This window comes from Mya arenaria, chromosome 6 (assembly GCF_026914265.1).
Source record: "Mya arenaria isolate MELC-2E11 chromosome 6, ASM2691426v1".
In the NCBI taxonomy this organism is placed as follows: domain Eukaryota; kingdom Metazoa; phylum Mollusca; class Bivalvia; order Myida; family Myidae; genus Mya; species Mya arenaria.
Window position 1 is genome coordinate 20,332,845 of NC_069127.1, and position 23,794 is coordinate 20,356,638.

The window sequence follows — 23,794 nt, forward strand, 5'->3', positions numbered from 1 at the left end:
CTCCTCACATATCCATTGTTGAGGCTCACAGACGGTATACCCCATCCATCTTTTCAGTGACAATATCTCGCTCAGCCATAGCGATATCTGAACTGGTCAACCGCATGTCATAAGTTTATGAAATTGATACCTTCATTGTATGATTAACTGAAAATACAAAATAATCATACTGTACCTGGCTGACGTGACAAGCTCTGCTATGTGTACCGGTATAATCCATGGTCGTAATTAAATCGGTAATCCAACAGGAATTAATTCTTCGCAATTTCTATCCGATCAACAACTGTCAATTATCTAAATAGTATCGATATTGTAAAGCCTAAAATGACAACTACTAACTGTCAAGTGTGACCTTCGTATAGAATGGTAAACAATGCGTATGAATATTTTTGATAAACAAGTGAAAACAAAGTATATATCTCAGACAATCTATAGAAATATGTTTTATTTGTCTTTGTGACTTTACCAAAAGTATTCATAGTAATTGTTTATAAGCATATTTTGAATTATGTTAATAACTAGTGGGGCGCTATTTCGAATCTAATTGTTTAAAATTTCACGAGGAGTTGATGTCTAGGCAAACATCTCTGACATATGACAAAGTTTTAGGCTTATCTGCGTTATAAGTACATGTTTTATAAAGCGACATGGACATTCGAAAATCGGACCTAAATAAACCATTTAAGATAATAACACGATAGGAGCACATGACGAGATATGAAGTGCATGTTTGTGAATATTAGTTATTTAGTATCATTTTAAATGTGACATGAGTTATGTACAGACTTATGCTTATATATAGGTAAACACAGAAATGGATTTAACTTTTAATTCTACATTAATAACATCGTTAATTGGCATTTTAGTATTAGTTGGTTATGGAGCCATTTCGTTCTACCTCTATATTCGAAGGGTAGAGAAAGTATTTGAAGGGTTCAGAACACCCCCGTACCACTGGCTCCTCGGATCTTTGGCGAAGGTTAGGCTTCAAAATACATTTAAAGTGTTTAAGGTTGTATTTGTGTACTATATTTTGCTTAATCGTATTTAACTACTTTAACGTATATCGCTACCCACACCCTTAAATCGTTCAATGTTACTTTTTATCTCAATATAGGAAAAGAAAGGCAATAACCTACACCATAAACACCATTTCGGACAAGTAATTTTTTAAATTTTGCGAGTACACACAAACCCTCTGCCAACACTTTAAACTAAATACATTTCGGTTTTGAAGGAGGGGGCGCAAGTCTCAAGGTAACGTCGAATCCTTGAGCCGCCTTTGGTATATTGACTCTTTCCTTTCAAGCCAATGTTTGAGAAGACAGCATATGTATATGTTATAGGTGTTATTTTATTTAAAAACTGAATTTTTATGCCATTGTAAGGCGAAGCTGAGAGCAAAAGCTGTGAATAGAGAGCGGGTCGAGGTGTATGAAACCATGTCACTGTGTACCTTCGAAATTATTCTGAAATGCGCATTTTCATGCGATAGGGACATCCAGAAATCGGGGTAAAAGAAAATTGGTCAAAGTTATTATAAATCTATAATTTACTCGTGATTTCCTTGGCACTGCTTATAGAATTGCATTTCCGTAATCGATAAAAATAACAGGGACAAGCCCGGTATGGACTTTTTGTAAATGAATGAATATCTTTGAACTTTGTATTTGTCACGTGTTGTTTGAATTCCATATTTAGTATATTTAAGCATCGGGATAGTTTTGTTTGTTTGTCAAAGTGATAAAAAATAAATTTGTCAGCACGTTTTTTTCACGCATTGCTGTTTTTTGCTTTATAGAGATCCATATGCGGAAACAGTCGAGCGAATGACGGCTTCTATTTTCTACAGAATCATGTACGAACATATGTAATAAATATGTCGTTTATGTTTCTTTTTCTTCGCTGCGTTGTTATTTAGTAGGTCTTAATAGTCGAATACTTTGCAATTTATATATCAACTTTGTTCTTTTTTATATTAAACATTAGAATACATTAGCATAATAATATATGTCAAGCTAAACTGAATAGATATATGGATAAGTGTCTGCTGTTTGGAGCATGAACATTTCTAAAATCCGTGATACATACAAAATGCAATTACCACTATTTCTTTTGTTTTTATACTGCATGTAAAAACATATTTAAAATAAAAAGTTTCAAAACACAAGTGTGTGTATAACAGCATGCCCTTGAACAACCTGCAATAGAGAGTAAACCTCGTTTGCATTGACTCACACACAATTTGTACTTTTTCAGTCATCCGTACTTGCTTTTCGACTTCTTGTACCGCATCAGCCCAGCTGGCAGACAATTTAAAAAGGACTGCGACTTTGTCCACAGCTACGCCGAGGAAATCATTAACAACCGACGGAAGGCTCTGGTACTCTTATATGCTTGATGCAGCTTAAGAATTCGTAATTAATAATGCTTTGACAACTATATCGACGAAACCATCAGTAGGAAAACAATCAATTTTTTTAAAAATTGCCTAGCTCTTTGTATAGATAGAAATTAACGTCCATATTGTATAACACGCAAAGAGTTATAACGTCATGGTTTATTTTAATTTGGCGCTCCGATTGGAAAAGGAAGACGTCATCAGCTTTCCTTTGTTACAAACGTATGTCGTCGTTTATATTTCTTTAAGAACAAACACTCAATCACAGTAGATGCTGCTAATTTTTAATCGTAATCAAATTTGCTTGCGTGGCGTGCCCTTCTACGTTTATACAGCAAAAAACGCGATCAATCCTTAAATAAACATTGTAAAGCATTGACAAAAATGTCAACCTTGCCTTTTTTCGTCAACATTCTAAGAGTAAAAACATATAGCTGTTTGAAGTCCTACTGTTTATTTTAGGATGATGGCGAGAAGGTGGGTGGCAAGCGGTATGTAGATTTCCTGGACGTTCTACTTACGGCCCGGGACGAGGAGGGCGTAGGACTCTCTCGTCTTGAGATTAGAAACGAAGTCGACTCATTCCTGTCTGCGGGTAACTTTCCGGTCTACATAATGCTATGTAAAGACGTGAAGTACATAAAGGATTTCTTTTCATATACAATGCATAGTACATTCAGTATCTCTAAAGCAAAACCAGTATATTTTCATAAGTTAATATACATTTATTTTGCTCGAGCCAAAGTAAATCGTTACAAAGTATCTAAATGATGTGAGTTAATATTTCATTTCCCGACCCAGGCCACGAGACGACAGCGTCGACGGCCTTGTGGGTCCTGTATTCGTTGGCGAAGAACCCAGATTATCAGCTTAAATGTCAACAGGAAGTGGATCAAGTGCTCGAGGGGAGGGACTCCGACGTAATAAAATGGTTAACATAACAATTATAATATATGTTTGTAATTAATGTTTAATGCATTCATATAAGCATGCGCAGCACTGTATGTTAGTTTTCAAAGTAGATTATTTTTTCCAATTATAGCTAGGTTCCATTGTCAAATTGATTTCGGGCGTTTAAAGTGCTTTTGAGTTGTTTTGCCTCCCCATATCTGATTGTTAGGTTATCCCATCTTCGTGTGATTTATAAGGTTAAAATGTTACATGAAAACCTGTGATCAGATAGTGAGAAACTCCTTATAACCTATCGTACCAAAGGAGCCATGCTCAACTTACAGTCCGGTAAACCAGAACGATTAACAGTTATTGCTGTGTTTCGGTACATAGCCCGCCTGTATACCTCCATTAATCTGATTATCTTCTGAACCAACGTTCTAGCACGATGAAGAGTATAACCTAGGTATTTATATATATCTTTACATCTGCGTTACAACGTCCTCGTTCTCCCGTTGGACTACACTCTTGTGATCAACGCCAAACGGCATTCAAATTTGTAAATACCAGTTTTGAGCTTAAATGTTAATGTGACGCTAAAGTGATCAATTTACATTGATAACCTTACATTGTGTTTGAAGTAAGATATCTATGTGTTATTAGAATAATAATGTTTAACAAAAAAGCTTGGAATGTCAATCATTAAGCACATTAATCACCAGAAGTTTTAGTAAAAGTTTGAAGAAAAATAGAATACCAGAAACTCAAAAATCAGAACATATACTTAACATTCATAATTCCATCAAAACTAGGCCATGCTTTAAGATTGATACCCCCATTTCATCTGAGTTATTGACGTACATAATGCGAACATTTTTGATTTGAGTCTAAACCATTGGTAATTGTGCATTAAAGTGATGAATGAAAAAAGTAAACACTATTTTTCTTTAATCTTTATTTTGCAGATTTAAACACATCTAAAGCCCTTTCCTAGCTTTGTTTCTCTAATTTTATGTGAAAATTATAAATGCACTTTCTTTTATCATAAAATATCATAAAAAGATTAAATCGCTAAAATTAAGGAATCCAAAAAAAGGCAGAAATCAGTTTGTTTTTACGCATTTTCAATAACTCTTTTGACGACCAGAAGTTAATAGACCCATGGGTTACCCATAAGCCCATCATTTTTCTATACAAGTTATTGTATGGTCAAAAGAGAATATTGGTTGAAGCAAGCAAAGCGAGCGAGAAAATAAATAGCTTTGATGTTGACATAAAGTTTGAGCTTTGTAAACCTGTTTTTATTATTTCAATACATGTATCATTGAAAATCGACCATGAAAAGTGAAACAAGCAACATTTTGTTTAGGCCTTATTGTAATATGATTTTCTATGAAGGTCTGACCTGCCCAAGTTTGAGTTCCTGACTCAATGTATCAAGGAGGCCATGCGGCTCCACGGACCGATCCCTATAGCATCTCGTGATGTTGAAGCGGGCTTTGAGCTTGGAGGCCGAAAACTTCCAGAAGGAACCGTAGTACAGCTCAACATGGTGGCGCTCCACCACAAAGAGAGTGTTTGGGGCCTTGACCACATGGAGTTCAAACCAGAACGATTCTCTCCGGAGAACGTCAGCAAGATGTCTCCATTTCAATTCGTCCCTTTCTCGGCGGGCCAGAGGTATGAACACTTTCCAATGTCAAATCATTTCTGTTTTATTTTATGTATTGAATTAAGTTAATTCTCTAATACGATCCGTTAACCATGATGTTAGATTTTGATGCCTAGTGACCCTTTGGTTTCAATTGATAGCGTATTGCTTGCTGAATACATATAACCCATGAAAATGTCCGATAAAACAGATAAGATAACATGCTATAGTTGTTTTACTTTTTTCTTTATTTTAACTGAAGTCGTCTTGAAATGTCATATTTTGCAATCATTCAAGAACAAAAAAACTATATCTAAACTTAAACCCTTTCAAATGATACCGATACCATAAAGCAAAATTACTAGATATACTGATTCCCCTTTTCAGAAACTGCATCGGCCAGCATTTTGCAATGAATGAAGAAAAGGTTCTTTTAGCAAAAATGTTACGAAAGTAAGCTTTAAAATTGCTTTATTTTCTAGAAGTAAAATTTGTTTACATGTATAATAATGAATAATATGTGTATATAATAAATGATAGTTAATAGATTTACTTAAATAAACACACACTCTTAATACAATGATTTTTATTGTTAGTTAAATAAATTGTGTTAAAGAATCTCTGAATGTATTGCTTTTATTGTTTGTTAAAGTGATATTCGTTTTTAAAATCAATATAACAAACATAACTTTTGACTAATAAACCTTTAACTACTTGCTTATAAATGCTTTAAATGAAAATAAGAACTACCGATAACAAGATTGTAAGCATGTATTCAACAGCTAAACACTCACAAAACTCAAATGACTGGTTGGTCCTAAAAGATGAACAGCGATCAACTATCGTATAAGAATGTAGAAATACCGTGTTTTCTGCGTCTTTCTTTCAAATTAAACACTGAATCGTTTTCTGTTTTAAATTAAATCTTTCGTATACTATCTAATTTTCTTATCAAATTATACTATCCAGTTTTACGTTCCGCCTGGACCCAACTCACGTTGTGAAACAGACATACTCTGGGGTGATGAGGACAGTTGATGGGATGTATGTGTATGTGGAGGAGCGGAATGTGCGGACCGCAGAGGAGTAAATTGGTGAACCGAGGAAGAGCAAACCTGGTGAACCGGGGATGAGGAAACAGAATGGAAGATAATATATTTTCTATCCACAGTTATTGTTAAATTGTACAATGCGTAATGAATAATTCAGAAATTCGTGTTAATTGGCATTTTTTTGTAAACAATCATGTTTGCTCATGTTAAATAAGAACAGTATCATTTAAAACTCATTCATTTTATTGCATCACTCTATGATTTGTTTATATTAAGTTTATACTTTACACTGTAATATATACCAGAAAAGCAATTATAAAAATCCTTAAATGTATAAGAAACTGAAGACAATAAAGAATAACACCCATTTATGAATATCTCCAAAACAAATCAGAGGTCACCTATATATAAAACAATAATCATTCGTATAATTAGTATCAAATGTGTCTAGTTTTTGTGTGTCTGTTCATTATCTTTAAATGAGCATCTTTAAAGTGAAACTCTTATTTGAAATCAATACATATAATTGTATATATAACACACATCAAATTGAATGAAAAAACAATAACTACTTACTAAATAATGCATTTACTGAAATATCGTTTACTGATAACAAGCTTGTCACCATGTTTATAATAGCAGAATGCATGACAAATATTAAATGATCAATTGGTGATTGCTAAAAGATTTACTGTGGTCTACTATAGTATCACAAGGCAGAAATACCATGTTTTAAGTTCATTCTTATTAGGAAATTAAACTCAAGATCCTTCATTAGAAACATTGTTGTTGTTGAAATCATTTAAATATTTTCTATGATGTCTAATTAACAATTCAAAAGACAATTTATGATAGTTTACCGTTCAGTTTTGAAGAAAATATACATAATGTCATGTAACTATACATTTTTATAACTAATAAAATGCTTAAAAATCAACCTTTTTCTTGTAAAAAGCTCAATTGGACTTATTCATAAAATGTAATCATTCAAATAAATGAATTTTACTTATGATACTAACTCAGAATTCAGATTTAAAAACAATGAATGTACTTTTAAATTAAAATATGTAAAGAAACAAGAACACTAAGTAGGCGGTAATGCCCCTCCAAAAATGTCAGAGTGAAAGTTCTCAACTAATGTCTTTTGAATATTATAACATGTAAACAGTCTCTGTTGGTAATCGATGTCTATTTGTTTTATTTAGTCAATGGTATTCTAACATTTAGAACTTTTCACAATAATTCTTCACTCTTCAACATTTGAAGTTTGGTTTGTTCCCATGCGTTTGTACTTGTAGTGTCTGTACAGATGAAAATTACTCAATGCTGAGTCAATGCTGATTTAACAGGTCTTTACCCATCTAGAATGTTTAGTGCTGTAAAAGAAAAAAAAAGTTCTTTCTAACTAATTTGTATAGGTAATAATACTGCCATACATATACAAAATAAAATATAAACAGTTTAATATTTCTCAACATTATTTAAAAACAACAACAATAAGTTGATACATACATGTATATAATATAAAGAAAATTACTAAATTTATCAATAAAATTCATCATCACCACCACCATCACCACCACCACAACCACTGGATTATTGAAAACAGTGAGTTTATAAAACAACAAACACCAACTCAAATATGTTTTATATGAAATACTCACATCATCTCTATCAAATGTGGATAGACATGGATGTCAAATCTGTCTCAATGATCCAACAAAGTATTTAATGCAGGCTGGAATTCTTCATATAATAGTAATATTCAGTCCTTTTCCTGCCTGAAAGAAATTAGACTTCTGATTATCAACCAACAGAAACTACAACCGTAAAATACAAATGCACATGTATTAATTATACATTCTGCACTAATATCCGTTCAGAGTAAGGGTTGGCACAAATGTGTAGATGTTGTGCATATGGTTGATAATGATTCACAACAGTATGGCGTTCAACGAGACCTACACCAAGCAAATGAATGTCGTTTGTGTCCAAGCTGTTGTGGCTTCCAGCCCGAAACCATGTACATCTTTTAATACAGGTTTATTTTGAAAATATGCAGTTTGTAAGCAAATAATGGGTATTTTTAAGTCTAATATTTTTCTAAGATAAAACAAAGATTACATACTCATATCATATACATAAATGATGTACATAAGTACATTTAAAAATATGTAACATGTACATAATGCACCAGTCAATTGTAACCATCGCGCTCCAGGTCTGGGGATATGCCGGGGAAATGGGCTGTGTTTTTAACTTTCAGGTGGCCTCACAGTGCCGGGTGAATACGGTGGTTTTGTCTTTGAGCCAGATATAGCTGGGAATATGCCTTACCTAGGCTCCCTGGGGTACTAGTCTAAAATAATAGACGTGTTATACGGGATTCTTCCAATCCCTAACGTCGTGAAGGATTTGCCATATCAAAAATCTAAAAAAAATCCGTTAACGTACAATTATTTGGACTACCTGGGGTACGGGGCATATGGCGAGGATTTGACCATCAGTTCGTCCCCGCAGGACGAGGATTTTACCCGGGGTTGGCTGGACAGAAAGTCAAAGTCCCAGCTATTCCTCGGACCTGGTGGGGCTTTGGTTACAATTGACTGGTGCATTATAAGTAGATGTAAAGTATTTAACATGTATATTTATAGTACATGTATAAATATTAAAACGCTGTCTTAACGTTTAGCAAATAAAAATGATTTAAGAATTCCAAAGAAATTAAAAAACAAACATTTTTGAACACATAAACTTACACAACTACTCAAGGATACTTACATGAATAGCCCTTTGATACGAATATCCCAATTCCATGCTGATTGTTGACATTAGTTTTTTCGACAGAAAATCTTCTCTTACGCGTATAATTCACTTATAATCCATGTTTTACTGTAATAACTCAAATTGTTAGATGTATCGTAATCAACTGTCAGTGTGCACTTTTAGTGTTTACTTATATTAAACTTATATTCATGACAAAAAACGGGTTTCCAACTATTAATCGAGGATGTAGAAATTCCATTATTGACCTATGAATAGCGGGGAAATACCTTCTGGTTCTAAAAATAGCAACATCCGGATATGTGTTGTGTTCTAAAAATAAAACAACTCGGGGGCAATCGTAATAAAATTTATGTCACCTTCAACACATTAACAAATAAAGTTAGGTGAACATTTAATCCAATATCGATTAAATTAAAGAAAACAGCTTAACTCATTGTTTATTAATGCAGTAAACATAACAAAACAACATAAAACATAATTATTCCAATTCACATAATTACCGGTCCACACATTTTACATTTCATTCGGAACTCCTCCGAATATTTACATTTCCGGCACATGATATTACAGTTAACCAATCGGAAAACGTAAACGAAACGGGAACAGTTATTAAACTTATTTGTCGTTCTTCAAATATAATGTTTTGAAGATAAATTGAAGACAATCTATTCAACCACAAATAGCATTTTTAACACTCATGCAATCGCAATCCATTTGCATTTTTTAATCATAATAAAATAACAGTAAAATCCAACTGTCAATCAACTTAAAAACCGCTCCTACCACTAACTAAAATAAATTCCCATTCCATAATAGGCGCGCTCTCCAGAGCGGCGCCAATAAATCAATATTCATTTACCATGACCAATACTTCTACGAATTGTGTTATAATAAGCAATCAGATAGTATATATCACCCCAGATAATGGATGTTTCCCACCATATGACAGTTACAACCTTATACTACGATAGTAAACCTGTAGTAAACAGGAATTTGTAGTGAAATTCAGTTGGCTGTTAGAGGGGTCATGAACTTTCAAGATCTGTCAATCTTGCTAGGAAATTTGATTTTGTTTGACAGTTATGAAAAAAATATTTCAAAGTAGTAATTATAACTGTTTGAGAGACTTGAAATTCACAAAATATGTTTTTGATACATTTAATGAACCATCTTGCAAGTTTTAGCATTTTTTGTTTGTTAATTATTTTTATATTTGAAAAAATGTACTGGCAGTCTGTACTAGCAGACAGCTCTGTGAGGTCAAGTGAAATGGCCATTTTTCTGACTATCTGCCTTTTATACTATTAGCCCGGCCTTTAAATGGATTGAAATATGTTCGTTTTTGTTTTTAAGTGAAACCATTAAAATCGGTTGATAATTGAGACATAAATTATGTTTTTCTTATTGTAAATAAAATGTTTTATGTCGTAATATATTCTTTCCTGCGGATGAGACATCCTAATAACACTCAATGTAAATTATTCGCTCTAGGACACGAGAATGTGTATTGAAGAAACGTTGAGCTAGATTTCGACCGTAATTGTGTTATGCTATAAATAGAATCTCAAATTTGTGATTATTTTGTATCAAATTTAATGAACTCGGCAAAGCCTCGTTTTTATCGTTTTAAAATGAACTCGTTAAATAAAATTGATACAAATTAAACACTTATTTGAGTCCTCTCTCTCTATATATATACATATATGGCAGAGGATATTTATAAATAGGATGATGAAACAATTATTCCGCAAGTCACAGACTAAAGTACACAGGTCTTGATTCAAGATCACTAGTGTTTACAAACAATCGTCACATGTTAAATGGATTTAATAAATGTTGAATTCAAAGTATAAAGTTTTGGATGTTCAAAATTTCACAGGCAAAGGGATAAATCACTTTTGTTTTAAGCGAGGTTTGGTTATTCACCACAAATGAAATTAATTATCGTTGAATGCTGCACAGTTTTAAGCATTTGCGGGTGGGGTAAGTACACACGTTGATTTTCTGGCCTACTTTTGCCAGAGTCATTATTATGCAGCGTGATGGGATTTAATGGGCGCGTGATCGTTTAGGTCGGTTTATGGCGGACTTTTTAACAGATACTGAAACATTATTTGTGATTTTTCTCTGACATTTCAGATTAGAAAATAATCCGTTTTCGCGGTCACATGACCAACTGATTGTAGATAAAACATCGCGTTGCCTACTATCCTTTTAAACAAAGATTTCACGACACCTTGTTATTTGCCCGATGCAAGTAATAGGATAAATTGTCTTTTTTCAGTGTGTTTTATACGCCATATATCAATTAAATTATAAGTTTCATTCACATTTTTTATGCAAGTCCGACATCGGTTATAGCTGTTTTGGTTGCCGTTCTTCTTTTATTATATTGATAGTTTCTTCCGAATGCAATTTGAGGGGGGGGGGAAGCTTTTACTTTTATAAAAGCCATCGAAAAACTTGGCCATTTTCTATGGAAAACAACCCCGGGTGTATACGGACGGTTTACAATGTCAGAATTCTTTACACTTAACCACACTGCAAGGAGTATTGCAAACAGGTTGCTGGACTGTGTTCTTGTCTTACAAATCTAGTAGTGCATACAGGTTGCTGGACTGTAATCTTGTCTTACAAATCTAGTATTGCACACAGGTTGCCGGAATGTAATCTTGTCTTACAAATCTAGTAGTTCAAACAGGTTGCTGGACTGTAATCTTGTCTTGCTAATCTAGTATTGCATACAGGTTGCTGGACTGTAATCTTGTCTTACAAATTTAGTATTGCAAACAGGTTGCTGGACTGTAATCTTGTCTTACAAATCTAGTATTGCATACAGGTTGCTGGACTGTAATCTTGTCTTACAAATCTAGTATTGCATACAGGTTGCTGAGTGGTGATCTTGTCTTACAAATCTAGTATTGCATACAGGTTGCTGGGTTGTGATCTGGCCTTGCAAATCATGGGGAAAATCAATTTACTTAGAAACCTCAACTATTCATGAGCAAGTTTGAGTTTTCTTTTATGTTTGCTGATAAAGATCCCCCATACCCCTTTATATTTCCATGAGTATAATTGATAACAAATAAACTGATACGAACACATGATTGAACACGTTTACTTATGACCAGGTGGAATGACCAGATTTCATTGTTATGAATTTGTAATGACTCTAAACAACATTAAGCCGTTCGTTATACACGTCGTTGACTCACATTCATATCTGAAAAAGATTGTATAGGAGAATGTCTCAGAGACAGAATGTCTGAGAGATGCCTTTATTAATAACGGAAACAATATGCTACAATAAAAAGTCTGCTCAAGAAGTAAGCGAAATGTAAGCAAACACCTGTTATGTCATTTCAAACAGCAATATTTAAGGACTGCTCTACAGATTTATTTCAATGACAGAAAATGGGTCTAATTTGGGCAAAGCAGTCCAGAATATCTCTCTCCGAGCAACAAAACCCTCTCATGATCACAGTGTACCCCACCATGTTCGCTGCTATAAATAGCCGTCTTCCATGTTTCATTTCGTCGGATTTAAAAATACCACTCGTGCTGTTATTTTCACTATTACTTCTCTCAATTTTATCCGACAACTTGTTTGCACTATCCTGTGGTAACATTTCTAACGACGTTTGATTATTTTTACCATTTAATGAGCCACAATTATTATGGAGTTTTTCCAAAGCTTCGCAAGTCTCGTGTTCATCAACGTCCCTCTTTCCTCCTATTTTAGTGTGTTCCAGTGTCTCTTCTGTGTGACCTATTTTTATAATCGGAACCGGAAGTTGTACACGTCTGGCTCCCAGATCACTATCCAGTCCCCGGCCAATCAATAGACCTCCAGGGGAGAGAACCGTTTCATATTTACTGCCAAATATTTTTATCTGAAATGATTGACCACGCCGTTCCCCCAAAAGAGCTTTCAAAACACACATCTCTGTATCAGAAATTGCCTCGTTTCCAATACTGTAGTTGAGAACAACATTTCCGAATGGTTCGTAAATAAGAAATGACACTTCCTTGTGCAAATATGACCGCAAAATCTCCAATATCGATTTACGTTTAAGTCTGAAAGTTTCATCTGTTTCCATGATTTAAGCAATTCAAACTGTTCGTGCACATTTATAATATTTCTTTACTATTTCCAATCTACCATGTATGGTAAAACACTATAAGAGTTGCTTTATTAAGGAATTAGCATAACTTGAACGTATATTTTCTCATCCTTTGTTCTGTATATCAGGCTAATGGATCATATATGTCTATATATCAATACTCGGAATGCCTCAGGCACTTGCATGTCCAATATGCCTTGTTAATGTCCCTGGTAACATCTGGATCGGCATTAAGTAAAATGCGAACATACGATAGCAATATTATAAATATGATTGTAATTCTTTCTTTAAGTTAATTATATTCATGGTAATTAAATATTAAACACATAACAGAGAGAGGAAAAACCTCGGAAAGCCAATATTGAAACTAAAACGTATTGACGTGATATTTAAATGTGTCGCATGCTTAACCTGACAGTTTTGCTGCGCTATGTATTGACCTTCTGGTGACTCAAACTCTGAAATCAATGCAACCGTAGTCCCCATGAGCTTCGGGTATAAATAACACTCATCTGTACCATCTGGCTTGCACTGTTCAAGATCAATCGGGCCATACATGTGCCTATATATTATATATTTTCATTTTACTGCCAAGGGACAATCTATCTGATTTTATTTTATTGCTAGTTATAATGAAATGTTTTCACAAATACATTAAATGGCATAAACATGCTTGATATTTTATATCACATTAGCAAATTTGGTGATGAGATATTATGTAAGATTGGCATTTTTTGTATTTTACAAATCCATGAATGTTAAAATACAGTGTCCATTTACATTGAGTCTGTACTTAACTTAAGATCATGATTGTGAATTCTAGAAGATACTCTCAGCAAGACTTAATAACAATCCGCTTAAAAATACAAAGGTCAGTGAGCTCCTATCATGCTGCCCCTGTGCCCCTCCCACTTGGTCTGCATCAGTATTCTTGGTAACGAATGTAATTCGGCCTTCCTCGGCTGGATAGACAGGACCATGCTTACCCAGATATTTGAACGTCACTTCGACGTCAAGCGTATCTGCAAAATAGAGAGTTTAATGTATGAGTGTGTGATTAAGTGTATGATCTCAGTATAATTCACCGAACGAGCACCTATTATTCACGAGTGGTATATTGCGTCAAATTGTTTGCAGACGTAGCGTTAATTTAACGCAGCCTTGTGCGCACTGGCGTCTTATTAAGGCGTCGGAAATATCTATGATAAATAGAGGATATGTGTTTGTTTTAGTGTAAGATTACATTATATCTCACCGAGTAGCATCAAAAGCTATATTTCGCGAGTTGCAAAGCCAGGCGTGAAATATATAGTGGATATTATGATAGGACGCTTTTCTGGTGACCTGTAGCACGTCGAGTTCGACGGTCTCGACGGATACGTGTTTACACACCGAACGAGACGGGATGCAGGTCACCAGAAAATCGTGTTATCGTAGTATTCCATTTATTATATACCTGCCTATTTATTTATTCCTTTTAATTTTTTAGTTTCAATTTGATTTAATTTTACCGCCATTTGCCAAATGCGCGTTTGAATTCGAATGTGTTAACGTAGTTTGTGTAATTAAGTCAAGGGAGGCTACTACAGCCAAACGAAGTAAGAAGTTACAGAATTCAATTTATTGAGCAAAATAAGAACAAAATATTTTATATTTTAGCAAAATTAACAAATTGCTAATACGAAAACAATTATTTAATGTCACAGCACCAAAAAAACAACATCAAAAACGGTACTTATTTTACGAGTATACACTAATCGTCATTTCATGTAGGGGTAACGCGGCCATTTTTAAAAATGTAAATATACGTGGGATTTTTTTTACGATAATGATATGGAGAATTAAGGGAAGTTCGTGAGTCAAACGCTATTTGTATCAATGACGCGAATTCGCCTTCTTCTTTATATTGGCGAGCTGCTCACATTTATGATAATAAACATGGATAATCATTAATGCAACAATTTATGAACTTAGAAATGGACAACAACTAGTTCACTGAAGTAGCTATCTAGATAGACTGAAAGTGTTCTCTGCTTCATGCTTGTTCTCATGGTTCTTTGAAGAACATGAGAACCATGTTCCTGAATATTTACATGCTTCTGGAGCGTGAGTAAAGTTAGATAGTTTAATGTATTTAAAAGTTGACAGGTTTTACCAGTTGTTTGTCATGCTTTTTTTAGCAACGCGAAAGTAGTTCCGAGATTACACACGGTAATCGCATGATACGGAATCAGAAAACGACAGTATCATGATACGGATTTTTCAATACGCCATGCTGTATTTTCACTGTTGGATATGGAAAAGGAATTTGATTGGCATATAATAAATACTTTTACTGTTCACGTTTGCATGAAAATAATGACATCGTTAAAATGGAAATTAAGTCATATACGTGCTTACATTTGATTTGGACCAGAGAGGCTTAAGGTTTGACAACAGTTAAGTAAGTGGTAGGCATCAAAAATATGTGCAGAACCCGTGCTTTATGCTCATAAACCTGCAGAAATGTGATATGTGTTTAAACTTATTTTAAAACATTGACTTATTGTCAAGCGTCCACGAATGTGGTCACACTGTATCACACATGTGCATTTGTACTACCAATGTTCTGTTCAACGTCAAATACGCGTTTTTATTGAAGTTATTATTTTTCTCCAAAAAAGTACTTGAAAGAATTAATTTTGCTCATAAGTTTTATAAGAAAATCGGACAATGCATTTTAAAGTGGTCGAGTGGTGCTGTCTTCCAAGTTTTAGAATTTTTTTTTTATTTCCATTGTCCACTCTACTGTTCAGCTGTTTATGCATCTGTGTTTATATCTAACGATTCGTTCATAATCAAAATTGTGAAGACAAGATTTGTTCGTATCTTGTTTCGGTCCTGTAATACTGTACGAGGTCCTATAACAGGACCATACCATATATTTTGCTTTTTGTTTGGTATACACGTTTTTGACCGCGGGCGTCTTGAAAGACATTTTTGTCGTACATCCAAAACATACCATGTTCTTATATAAGCTTATAAACGCAAAAACGAATATGTCTGCATTGAAAATAAAACATCAAATAACGCAACACAAACGTTTTTGTCACAGGCTTTCGGTTCTTTGTGTACTCCAAATTGTAAACTTATATCATTTTGGGGACAAATAGTGATGTTGATTCTGTTCCAAAATAACCATTATTTTACATTAATAAGTTATTAACACATAAAATAAGGCGATTGTCTAAGCTTTCTTCTCTCAATTGAACACCAAAGATTAACCCAACAATCAGATTTTCCGGCCTCTATCTAAACTTTGTGTTCGGAAAACCATCTAAATATCTTACTGAAGAGAAGATGTTCGATCGGCTCAAACTGGTATCCGTCGCCTCCCTCGATGAGAAAGGTCGGGAGTAGAACGTTGTAAATGACGTCATCCTGCAATGGGGAGTAACTGGGCACAGCGCAAGTGAGACAGCGCACCTGTACGTCATGGACGCGCCGCATGGCCGGCTGCCTGAGGTCGTAAGTCACTTTTAACCCTAAAATATACATATGTATTTAATTAAGGTTGATGAGGTTTGGTAGGCTCAAAATACTATTATTCTAAACGGTATCCTAAGTCTGATATGGTGATTTCTTTACTTCCTTCTAATGCATCTTGGCACCAAAGGGACATATTGTATTTCCTTTAAATGTCGTTCTGATATATAATGAGTGCGCAAATGCAACGTTTCATACGCATTAGAATGTCAATAATACACTTAAAGTTGTTGTTCTGGCGCCCCATAACAGCTTAATGACTCGCTTGTTATGTCATTCTTGTGTGTATTTTGAAAGACACATATGGGGGGGGGGGGAAACACGACAAATACAGTGGCGTTCTTGTGTGTTTGTATGTTGACGGGACGCCAAAACACCAACATGGCAAAAAATACATCAATAAATTCAAGAATCGTTTTAGTTTCTTTTAACAACATTTGCAGTCCTTACAAGATAGATAGTCGTATGCCTACAAATAATACATCAATTAATCCAATAATCTTTTCTGCTTCGTTTCGATAACTACTGTGGTCGTTACTAGATAGACAAGCGTTGCATTTATTTAACCTGAAAACTGCAGAAATCGTCCATGCTTGTCTGTGACGTCATATTCGCTAACGCTGATCTCGAGCTGGTGACGTAGGTTACTTCCGTTTATTCGAATCATGTCCACTTCGTTCCTAAACGGTTGTACGGTGTTAACGTCCCCAGCAGTGATCGTACCTTATGAGTAACAACAATACCATTGTTATCATCGTTGTCACCATCATTATCAACAACAAAAATAAAATAAAAATTCCTTCTTCTGAACTAGCCTATTCATGCTGCGTCAAAACCAGAAACAAACATTTGTTTTGCCTAATGGACAATTTCTCGACAGATGTTAAGTAAATGACGCAGAAAAATGACAGCTTATGATAACACACGTCTTCATTTCATCTATATACATTTACCACCTTTGCCTACCTGAAAAATATTAATGGCCAAATGTCATTTTACATTTTTATATGGTTCATAAGACTTCAGTGATAATGTTTTATATTTAATGCGTTTCGCTGACAGTTAAATTGCTTGGTTCTTAATGAATTGAAACGATTTCAAATGATTCATACATTTAATATGCTTACATGGGTTAAAATAAAATAAGTCTTGTTTTATATGATAACAGTCAATTCCTAAGGCATGAGAAACCCGATATGTAAATTGAGGAGCCTGGTGAACCATAGTATGTGGTATCATTTAATCAAGTTTTATTCATTTATTTGTTCTCAATTCATTAACGAATTGTTTGCACATCTCTAAAGAAAGGTCATACTTTGATATGGATTTACTATGTTTTGATTTTGATGACATTTCTAGTTTATATACCTTTCTGGATGGAGCTTCTTATACTGCCTGAATTGAGGAGAGCAATAGCCGCTGGCGCCCAGGCCTCGTTTGACAAGTTGTAACCGGAAGTGACGTAATAGTCGATCATGGCGTCAGCGAGCATGTTACCTGAAATGATACAGTTGTCATTAGTAGTTTTATGTGGAATATCCACATATTTTCATTAATAATCATACTTAAACATGTTCGCAAGTTCAGAAGAGTAAGTAACCTTATTTTCTGTCCTTGCAGTTTATTAAACCACCTTCATGAGTCAGAATGTGTGTATGAATATCGTCTTTTGTATAAACACAGTTCTATCAAGCTCTCCAACATTCTGGTATACTAATAAAACGCATGTGTAGTCATAATACCTATACATTTGTAAGACTTAATACAGTTTTCTATCACGCAATTCACTTTATTTTCAAAAGAGTACGTACCCAGGTTGCATTCTCGGAGGCGGCAATGCTCCCGCAGACCGTCTAACTCCACCAGCGACAGGCCGACCTTCTCCAGCTTTACAGAATCCACCGGAAGTCGCCATGTCCCCAGCTCCCGAAGAATGCCCGCGTCTGCAAAAAATAGCTATGGTCGATAAATCTTATACAATCTTGTATCTAATATGAACGAAGTGTAGTTAGTTCTTCATCTTGGGATGCCATGGTTTGCACGTGTTAATTAATTAGACATAATTTAGTAATAATTAGTAATAATTTATTACACCACCTTGTTCAATAGAGGAGTCAAGAAGTATGGGGTTTCCGCTCCAGGAAGTTACGTCACCATTTGTGTTGAATGTGACGTTGAGGAAACCGAGGTATTTTCCATACGTAAAATCTTGAACGACGAGAGCTCTGCCACCACCTGGCTGGCTGACGACGACCGGATATAGACCCTCGGGCGTTTCGTCGGATGGCGGCTGTCCTGTATGTACAATGTGGAATCAATGACATGACTCGCAAGGAGCATTTCAATTACTATTAGCACTATTGAAAAAAAACGGTAATACAAAAAGTGTTTGTACCTGCCTAGTATAACACTGCTAAAAGCATTACCGGTATCCAGGAACAACAGCTAAGTTCCGTACCCGCGTTGGAAACACTTTCTTTTGTCAATTCCCGTACCATAGCGTACACTTCAGCAATTCTCTATACACATATTGAGACAAGTTATAAGAAAGTACCTTATCGCCGTAAAGTACAGGTAAATCTATACAGCTCATGTTCCTACCGGTGTAAAGGAATGTGTCCGTGTGTCCGCCTACGACAACGTCCACTCCGTCTATAGCGGCCACCTGCTGATCCATCCGAAAGCCTGCGTGACCCAAAGCCAAGATCTTGGTCACACCTTGAGATTGCAGTACCGCCACCTCCGCGGAAACGCTGCTGATGACGTCTTTAAACGTCACCGTCGGTCCTGATATAAAAGCATATTCAGTTCGATATTTTTCAACATGTAATCTTATGAATTGCAATAACATATTTGAATAAAAATAGGTGAAAGGAAAGAAAACGAGAATAATAGAACAACAGCAGGCCATCAGTTATGTTGCTAGAGACAATAGATTTTCGATTGCCTAAGGTTAAAATGCTAAATTGGCCAACACAAAGGAGAAAGTAAAAACTATAATAAAGTGTGTATTGAAAATATCTTCACCTGGTTTGGATATAATTTGGGTTTCTGGTGTTATGTAACCTATAACCCCAATATGTTCTCCCCCAACGTTCTTAATGACGCTTTTTGACAAAAGTCTGCTGAGCTTTGGTTCATTCGTGACGTCAACGGAAGAACTGACGACGTCAAAACTGACGTTACCCAAGAAGGAAGCCAATGGGTCCACTCCAAGATCGAATTCGTGATTTCCCAGACACTGTACATGTTGAAATAGATTGAATATAAAGCAGTGTCAATGTTGAAGCATTTTATAAAGAACCTGAATATAATTTATAACATTAAAATAAACTGTTCGTTTACTAGAAACTACTTTGAAAATTTGGTAGCTAAATCAGTCCTATGATTTCCTAAAATATCTAATATACACATGAAAGAAAGTAATATATAAACTATACACGAAAATTGTATGGTCTACGAGCGAAACCCACCATGACGTCATATCCGAGCTGATTCATAAAGTATGACGTGGCTTTGCCTCTGTGAACGAAAAACCAGAGTGTCCCCATGAACTGATCACCTGCGTCTAAAAGTAGCACATTGTCATGGCCACTCCGAATGTCCTTGATCTTCGTGTTTCGCCTAGCAACGCCACCAAAGCACTTTCCAGCTGCGGCGTCATCGACGCTGCAGTCCGCACCGTACTTGTTGATCTGTTCAAACCGAGCGTGCACGTCGTTGGTGTGCAGAATGGTCAACTCGTAGCTGGCCACTCTGGCCGAAATGGCGAGCACAAGACTCGTGTAGCAATACATCTTGTATAACATATTTCCTTCTGTTTGATATATTTCCGCTTTATTTAGAGGAAAACAAATTAGAATGTATTTACAGCATCAAACATATATGAAATTAATGAGAGTCTGAGCATCTACCATAGGAACACATAGGAACACACATTGTTTATATTTTAGACGAATTTTATCATAGATATATTGTCCCAACAAATTAATTCGAGCTGGTCCTGACCTTTATATTTGCTTACATCTTACGCTGAATACAGCCAGTATACGTTTACATAAACCATTCATGCATTCTCTATAAATTTAGTGGCAAGATAAATGCGTACAATATGTTTGCGCAGATGAAACAAATCCTAAATAAAACCACATGTTTTTTGCTTTGTATAACCTGACGATGCCTGTTTCAGGTAATACAATCCTTACAATGTACGTATGTTCTTCAACTATTTGTCGGTTGTTTATTGAAGGGTAAAGATGGCTTATACTTAGAGATATTTGAGACCGTTTCGCTGTCAAAACAAATACGAATGAAATACGTCATGTGATAAAAAAAACAAAACAGTTTCCATTTAACATACAACATGTTATAAAACTCAGTACACACGCACTCGGCCCACTTAATAACCTTTCCCAAACATATTTTATTTTTATTAAATGATAACTCATTTAAGATTCTCTATACTATAATATAATATTTATCCACTAGCAATATGAGTTTGGGCTCTCGTTATACCCTTATTACTATAATTATTATGATTATATAAACACATTGGGAGAGGGTCGTAACTTATGTTGGCAACAACTCGTGGCCAATTCCCTTTGAATATATAATATGTGTTTCAATTATTGTGTAGATTTTGCGTATATATTCGGAATGTAATATTTATTTTCATGCAAAAAACTATTATGAAAAATTACTCTTTAGCTTTAAATATGACAATATTTAGGCAGTAATAACTTAAACGATTATTTTTAATTTATTGTTTTGATACAATTATTTATCCTACCGTTTTATATATTTTTTATACATCCACAAGAATGTTATCGCGAGTCAGTAATCCAATATTTGTAATAATTAGGTACCTCGAAGTAAATGTTACAAACAGAAAATATTAACAGTCAACTTTTAAATTATTTACCTAACCCGTATCCTTTCACGAAGATGTCACAATTTAATTTAAGTCATCCTAGCGTGACCACAGGTAATTTGCATAAAACAAGATTTCTATCACCGAAGTATTGTTAAGTATTTACGCCAAGGATAGTATCGATTGCACCCCGACTATGACGCAATTTCAATAGACATCGTAATTCTAAAGATTGCTGACAGTTCGCAGGTTTAAATGATGTAATAATTACTTGTAAGATATTTATAAGCGATAGGAAATACGTTCAAATAACATTCATACCAAGTATAAGTATATTTATCTCTGTTCGGTCAGACTAGACCATGACAATAATCGTATTAGAATATTTTTCGTTTTCAGTATGTCATTTAGCTTGTGCAATTATATTTTTTAATTTATAATTGATATTAAACAAACTATATTTCCTTTAAAAATGTGATAAATTTTATTATCTAAAAGTGTCTTCTTATGTCAAGCTATTTTTTTACCACAAGGACCACAATGGAAATAAGGGATTTACAATTCCTTTATTGTGATATCCTTTATGAACAATGTATTGGACATGGATTATTTTACTTATGCTTAATGTTTTAATCATGTAAAATGTGACCCTGTTTTATACATTTTATACTGAACTAGATAGATTTATCTATCTAATCACGTTTTAGTTCAATATAAACTGTTTTAGTAGTCTTAGCATAATAAACTAGCAACAATAAAGACATTGCAAAAAAAAATAAAACTTGGTGAGTAAGAAGGTCGAAACTCAAAATTTGATTTTGAGTTTTAATTATTTGTATTTTTATTTCCTTATTATTGAAGCAAAGATCAAACTACTGGACTTACCGTCTGTTGCTTATTACAATTTTATTTTAAAGTGACATTCTTATTCAAAATCAATACATACACATGTATAACAAACATAAACTTTGAGTCATAAACCTTTAACTACGTTTACTTGCTTAATAATGCATTTATGGAAAATCATAATTATTGATAACAAGGTGGTAACCATATATTTAATAGCTGAATACGCAAGAATATTAAATGATTGGTGAGTGCTCAAAGATTTACAGCGATCTACTATCGTCCCATAAGGTAGAAGTACCGTGTTTTCTGCACATTTCTTTCAAATTAAACTCGGTATCCTTCATAGAAACCATTGGTTTCGACATTTATTCATCGTATTTGGTATATTAAAACAATTGTATAAATTGTGACAAATCTTATTTGGGAGTAAGAGTGTATCTTTCATAGATTGACACGAACGTCACAACATCGCGGAATTGAGCAAGTTTCTCCTATCGCGGTTTATTATAGCGATTGTTCATCATACACGAATACTGTTTTTAGTCCCATTTACTAAACATTTTGGACCCACGTGTGAAGTATATTCAGCGTAAAATTAACATATATCTCTTTCGTTTTATTTAGCCGTCCATCTCATTAAATATATGAACTCATACACATGGCATTAATAACACAATGTCGAGTTCATGACGGAATTAATTAAGTTCGTGTTAGATAGAAGATATATGTAACCATTTACCCTTAAGCCTATTCTTTATTATTATGGAAACTTAAATATAACTTAGGCTGAGTACAATGCAGAAACATATCATTAAATAATTTTATTTTAAAGTTATTGCATCATATATGTGTGATAATTTACTCAAACTATTAATACCGTATAGATAAAAATAAAAACTAAAATTACACCACACGTTTTTGTTTGGTGTTTGTTGAAACCTGTAGGCATTTAAATAAAACAAATACCCATGTTACTAGTATATTGTTCGTGCCATGTTTGAGATTGTTTTTCTTTGTGCACACACTCACTTCCATATCGGAACACTAACAAGCAGAATGGGCGTAACCGTTCTATAACTACTGTGCGGATAAATTACAATGTTATCTGCTTTAACCGCATGCTTTTTATTGAATGGTTTGCTTTACAACGTGGTACCAACCAGTCACGTATCCCACGACCTTCATGTATGAAAGGGACTTTTTAAGTCACTTATTAAGTAGATAACCTGTTAAATAACTATATTTATATTATATTCACATATATTATTTTATATTTAAAATGCATCTATAGTTAAGTGGTAAAACGAATCTCATCTAGTTAAACAGTTATTATGTTACTTACTCAGTAGAATTCGCAAACTTAATTATATAACCTGTAAGTTTCTGCATCTGGAATGCATTTAAAGATGAAACTAGAACTCCGCGAGTCGGATGTGTCTCCTGATGAATTATTTACTGTCGACATTATAGCTGTAAGATTGGCATTTTATACATTTATAAACATTGATGTTGCCATTTAACTTTCAAGTGTGGGTGGCATTTGAACTGAAGGTAACAGCGTTAAGCCGGACAAAAATATACAATGGGCAATAACTCTAAAATATGGAAGCAAGAGTTACGGTTCTTGTGCACTGCACTTGCCCT

The 23,794-nt window shown here is 34.4% G+C and overlaps 2 protein-coding genes and 1 long non-coding RNA gene across 5 annotated transcripts; 1 reads left to right on the forward strand and 2 right to left on the reverse strand.

The window, feature by feature from the left end:
* The first annotated feature begins 728 nt into the window (after window positions 1-728).
* On the forward strand, window positions 729-6,157 carry LOC128237350 (cytochrome P450 4F6-like). Its single transcript, XM_052952781.1, has 9 exons — window positions 729-979; window positions 1,389-1,513; window positions 1,802-1,858; window positions 2,260-2,383; window positions 2,864-2,996; window positions 3,203-3,332; window positions 4,691-4,972; window positions 5,331-5,396; window positions 5,913-6,157. Exons 1-9 carry the CDS (start codon window positions 815-817, stop codon window positions 6,031-6,033), a joined length of 1,203 nt encoding a protein of 400 aa, XP_052808741.1. The 5' UTR covers window positions 729-814; the 3' UTR covers window positions 6,034-6,157.
* A 136-nt stretch (window positions 6,158-6,293) lies between these two features.
* LOC128237351 (uncharacterized) lies at window positions 6,294-9,453 on the reverse strand. Its single transcript, XR_008261582.1, has 3 exons — window positions 8,777-9,453; window positions 7,660-7,776; window positions 6,294-7,371 (listed from the first exon to the last, which is right to left on the reverse strand). It is a non-coding gene; the product is annotated as an uncharacterized LOC128237351 (long non-coding RNA).
* A 4,036-nt stretch (window positions 9,454-13,489) lies between these two features.
* LOC128238978 (snake venom 5'-nucleotidase-like) lies at window positions 13,490-21,478 on the reverse strand. Of its 3 annotated transcripts, none has more exons than XM_052955359.1 (10): window positions 21,353-21,478; window positions 19,905-20,266; window positions 19,459-19,672; window positions 19,033-19,218; window positions 18,529-18,726; window positions 18,243-18,374; window positions 17,800-17,928; window positions 16,999-17,154; window positions 16,236-16,430; window positions 13,490-13,928 (listed from the first exon to the last, which is right to left on the reverse strand). In XM_052955359.1, the coding sequence occupies exons 2-10, from the start codon at window positions 20,238-20,240 to the stop codon at window positions 13,726-13,728; spliced, it is 1,749 nt and encodes a 582-aa protein (XP_052811319.1). In that variant the 5' UTR covers window positions 20,241-20,266; window positions 21,353-21,478; the 3' UTR covers window positions 13,490-13,725. The 3 variants fall into 3 exon arrangements, with proteins under 3 accessions (XP_052811319.1, XP_052811318.1, XP_052811317.1); XM_052955358.1 differs by lacking the exon at window positions 21,353-21,478 and adding an exon at window positions 21,221-21,350; XM_052955357.1 differs by lacking the exon at window positions 21,353-21,478 and having other exon boundaries at window positions 19,905-20,576.
* Window positions 21,479-23,794: the final 2,316 nt, after the last annotated feature.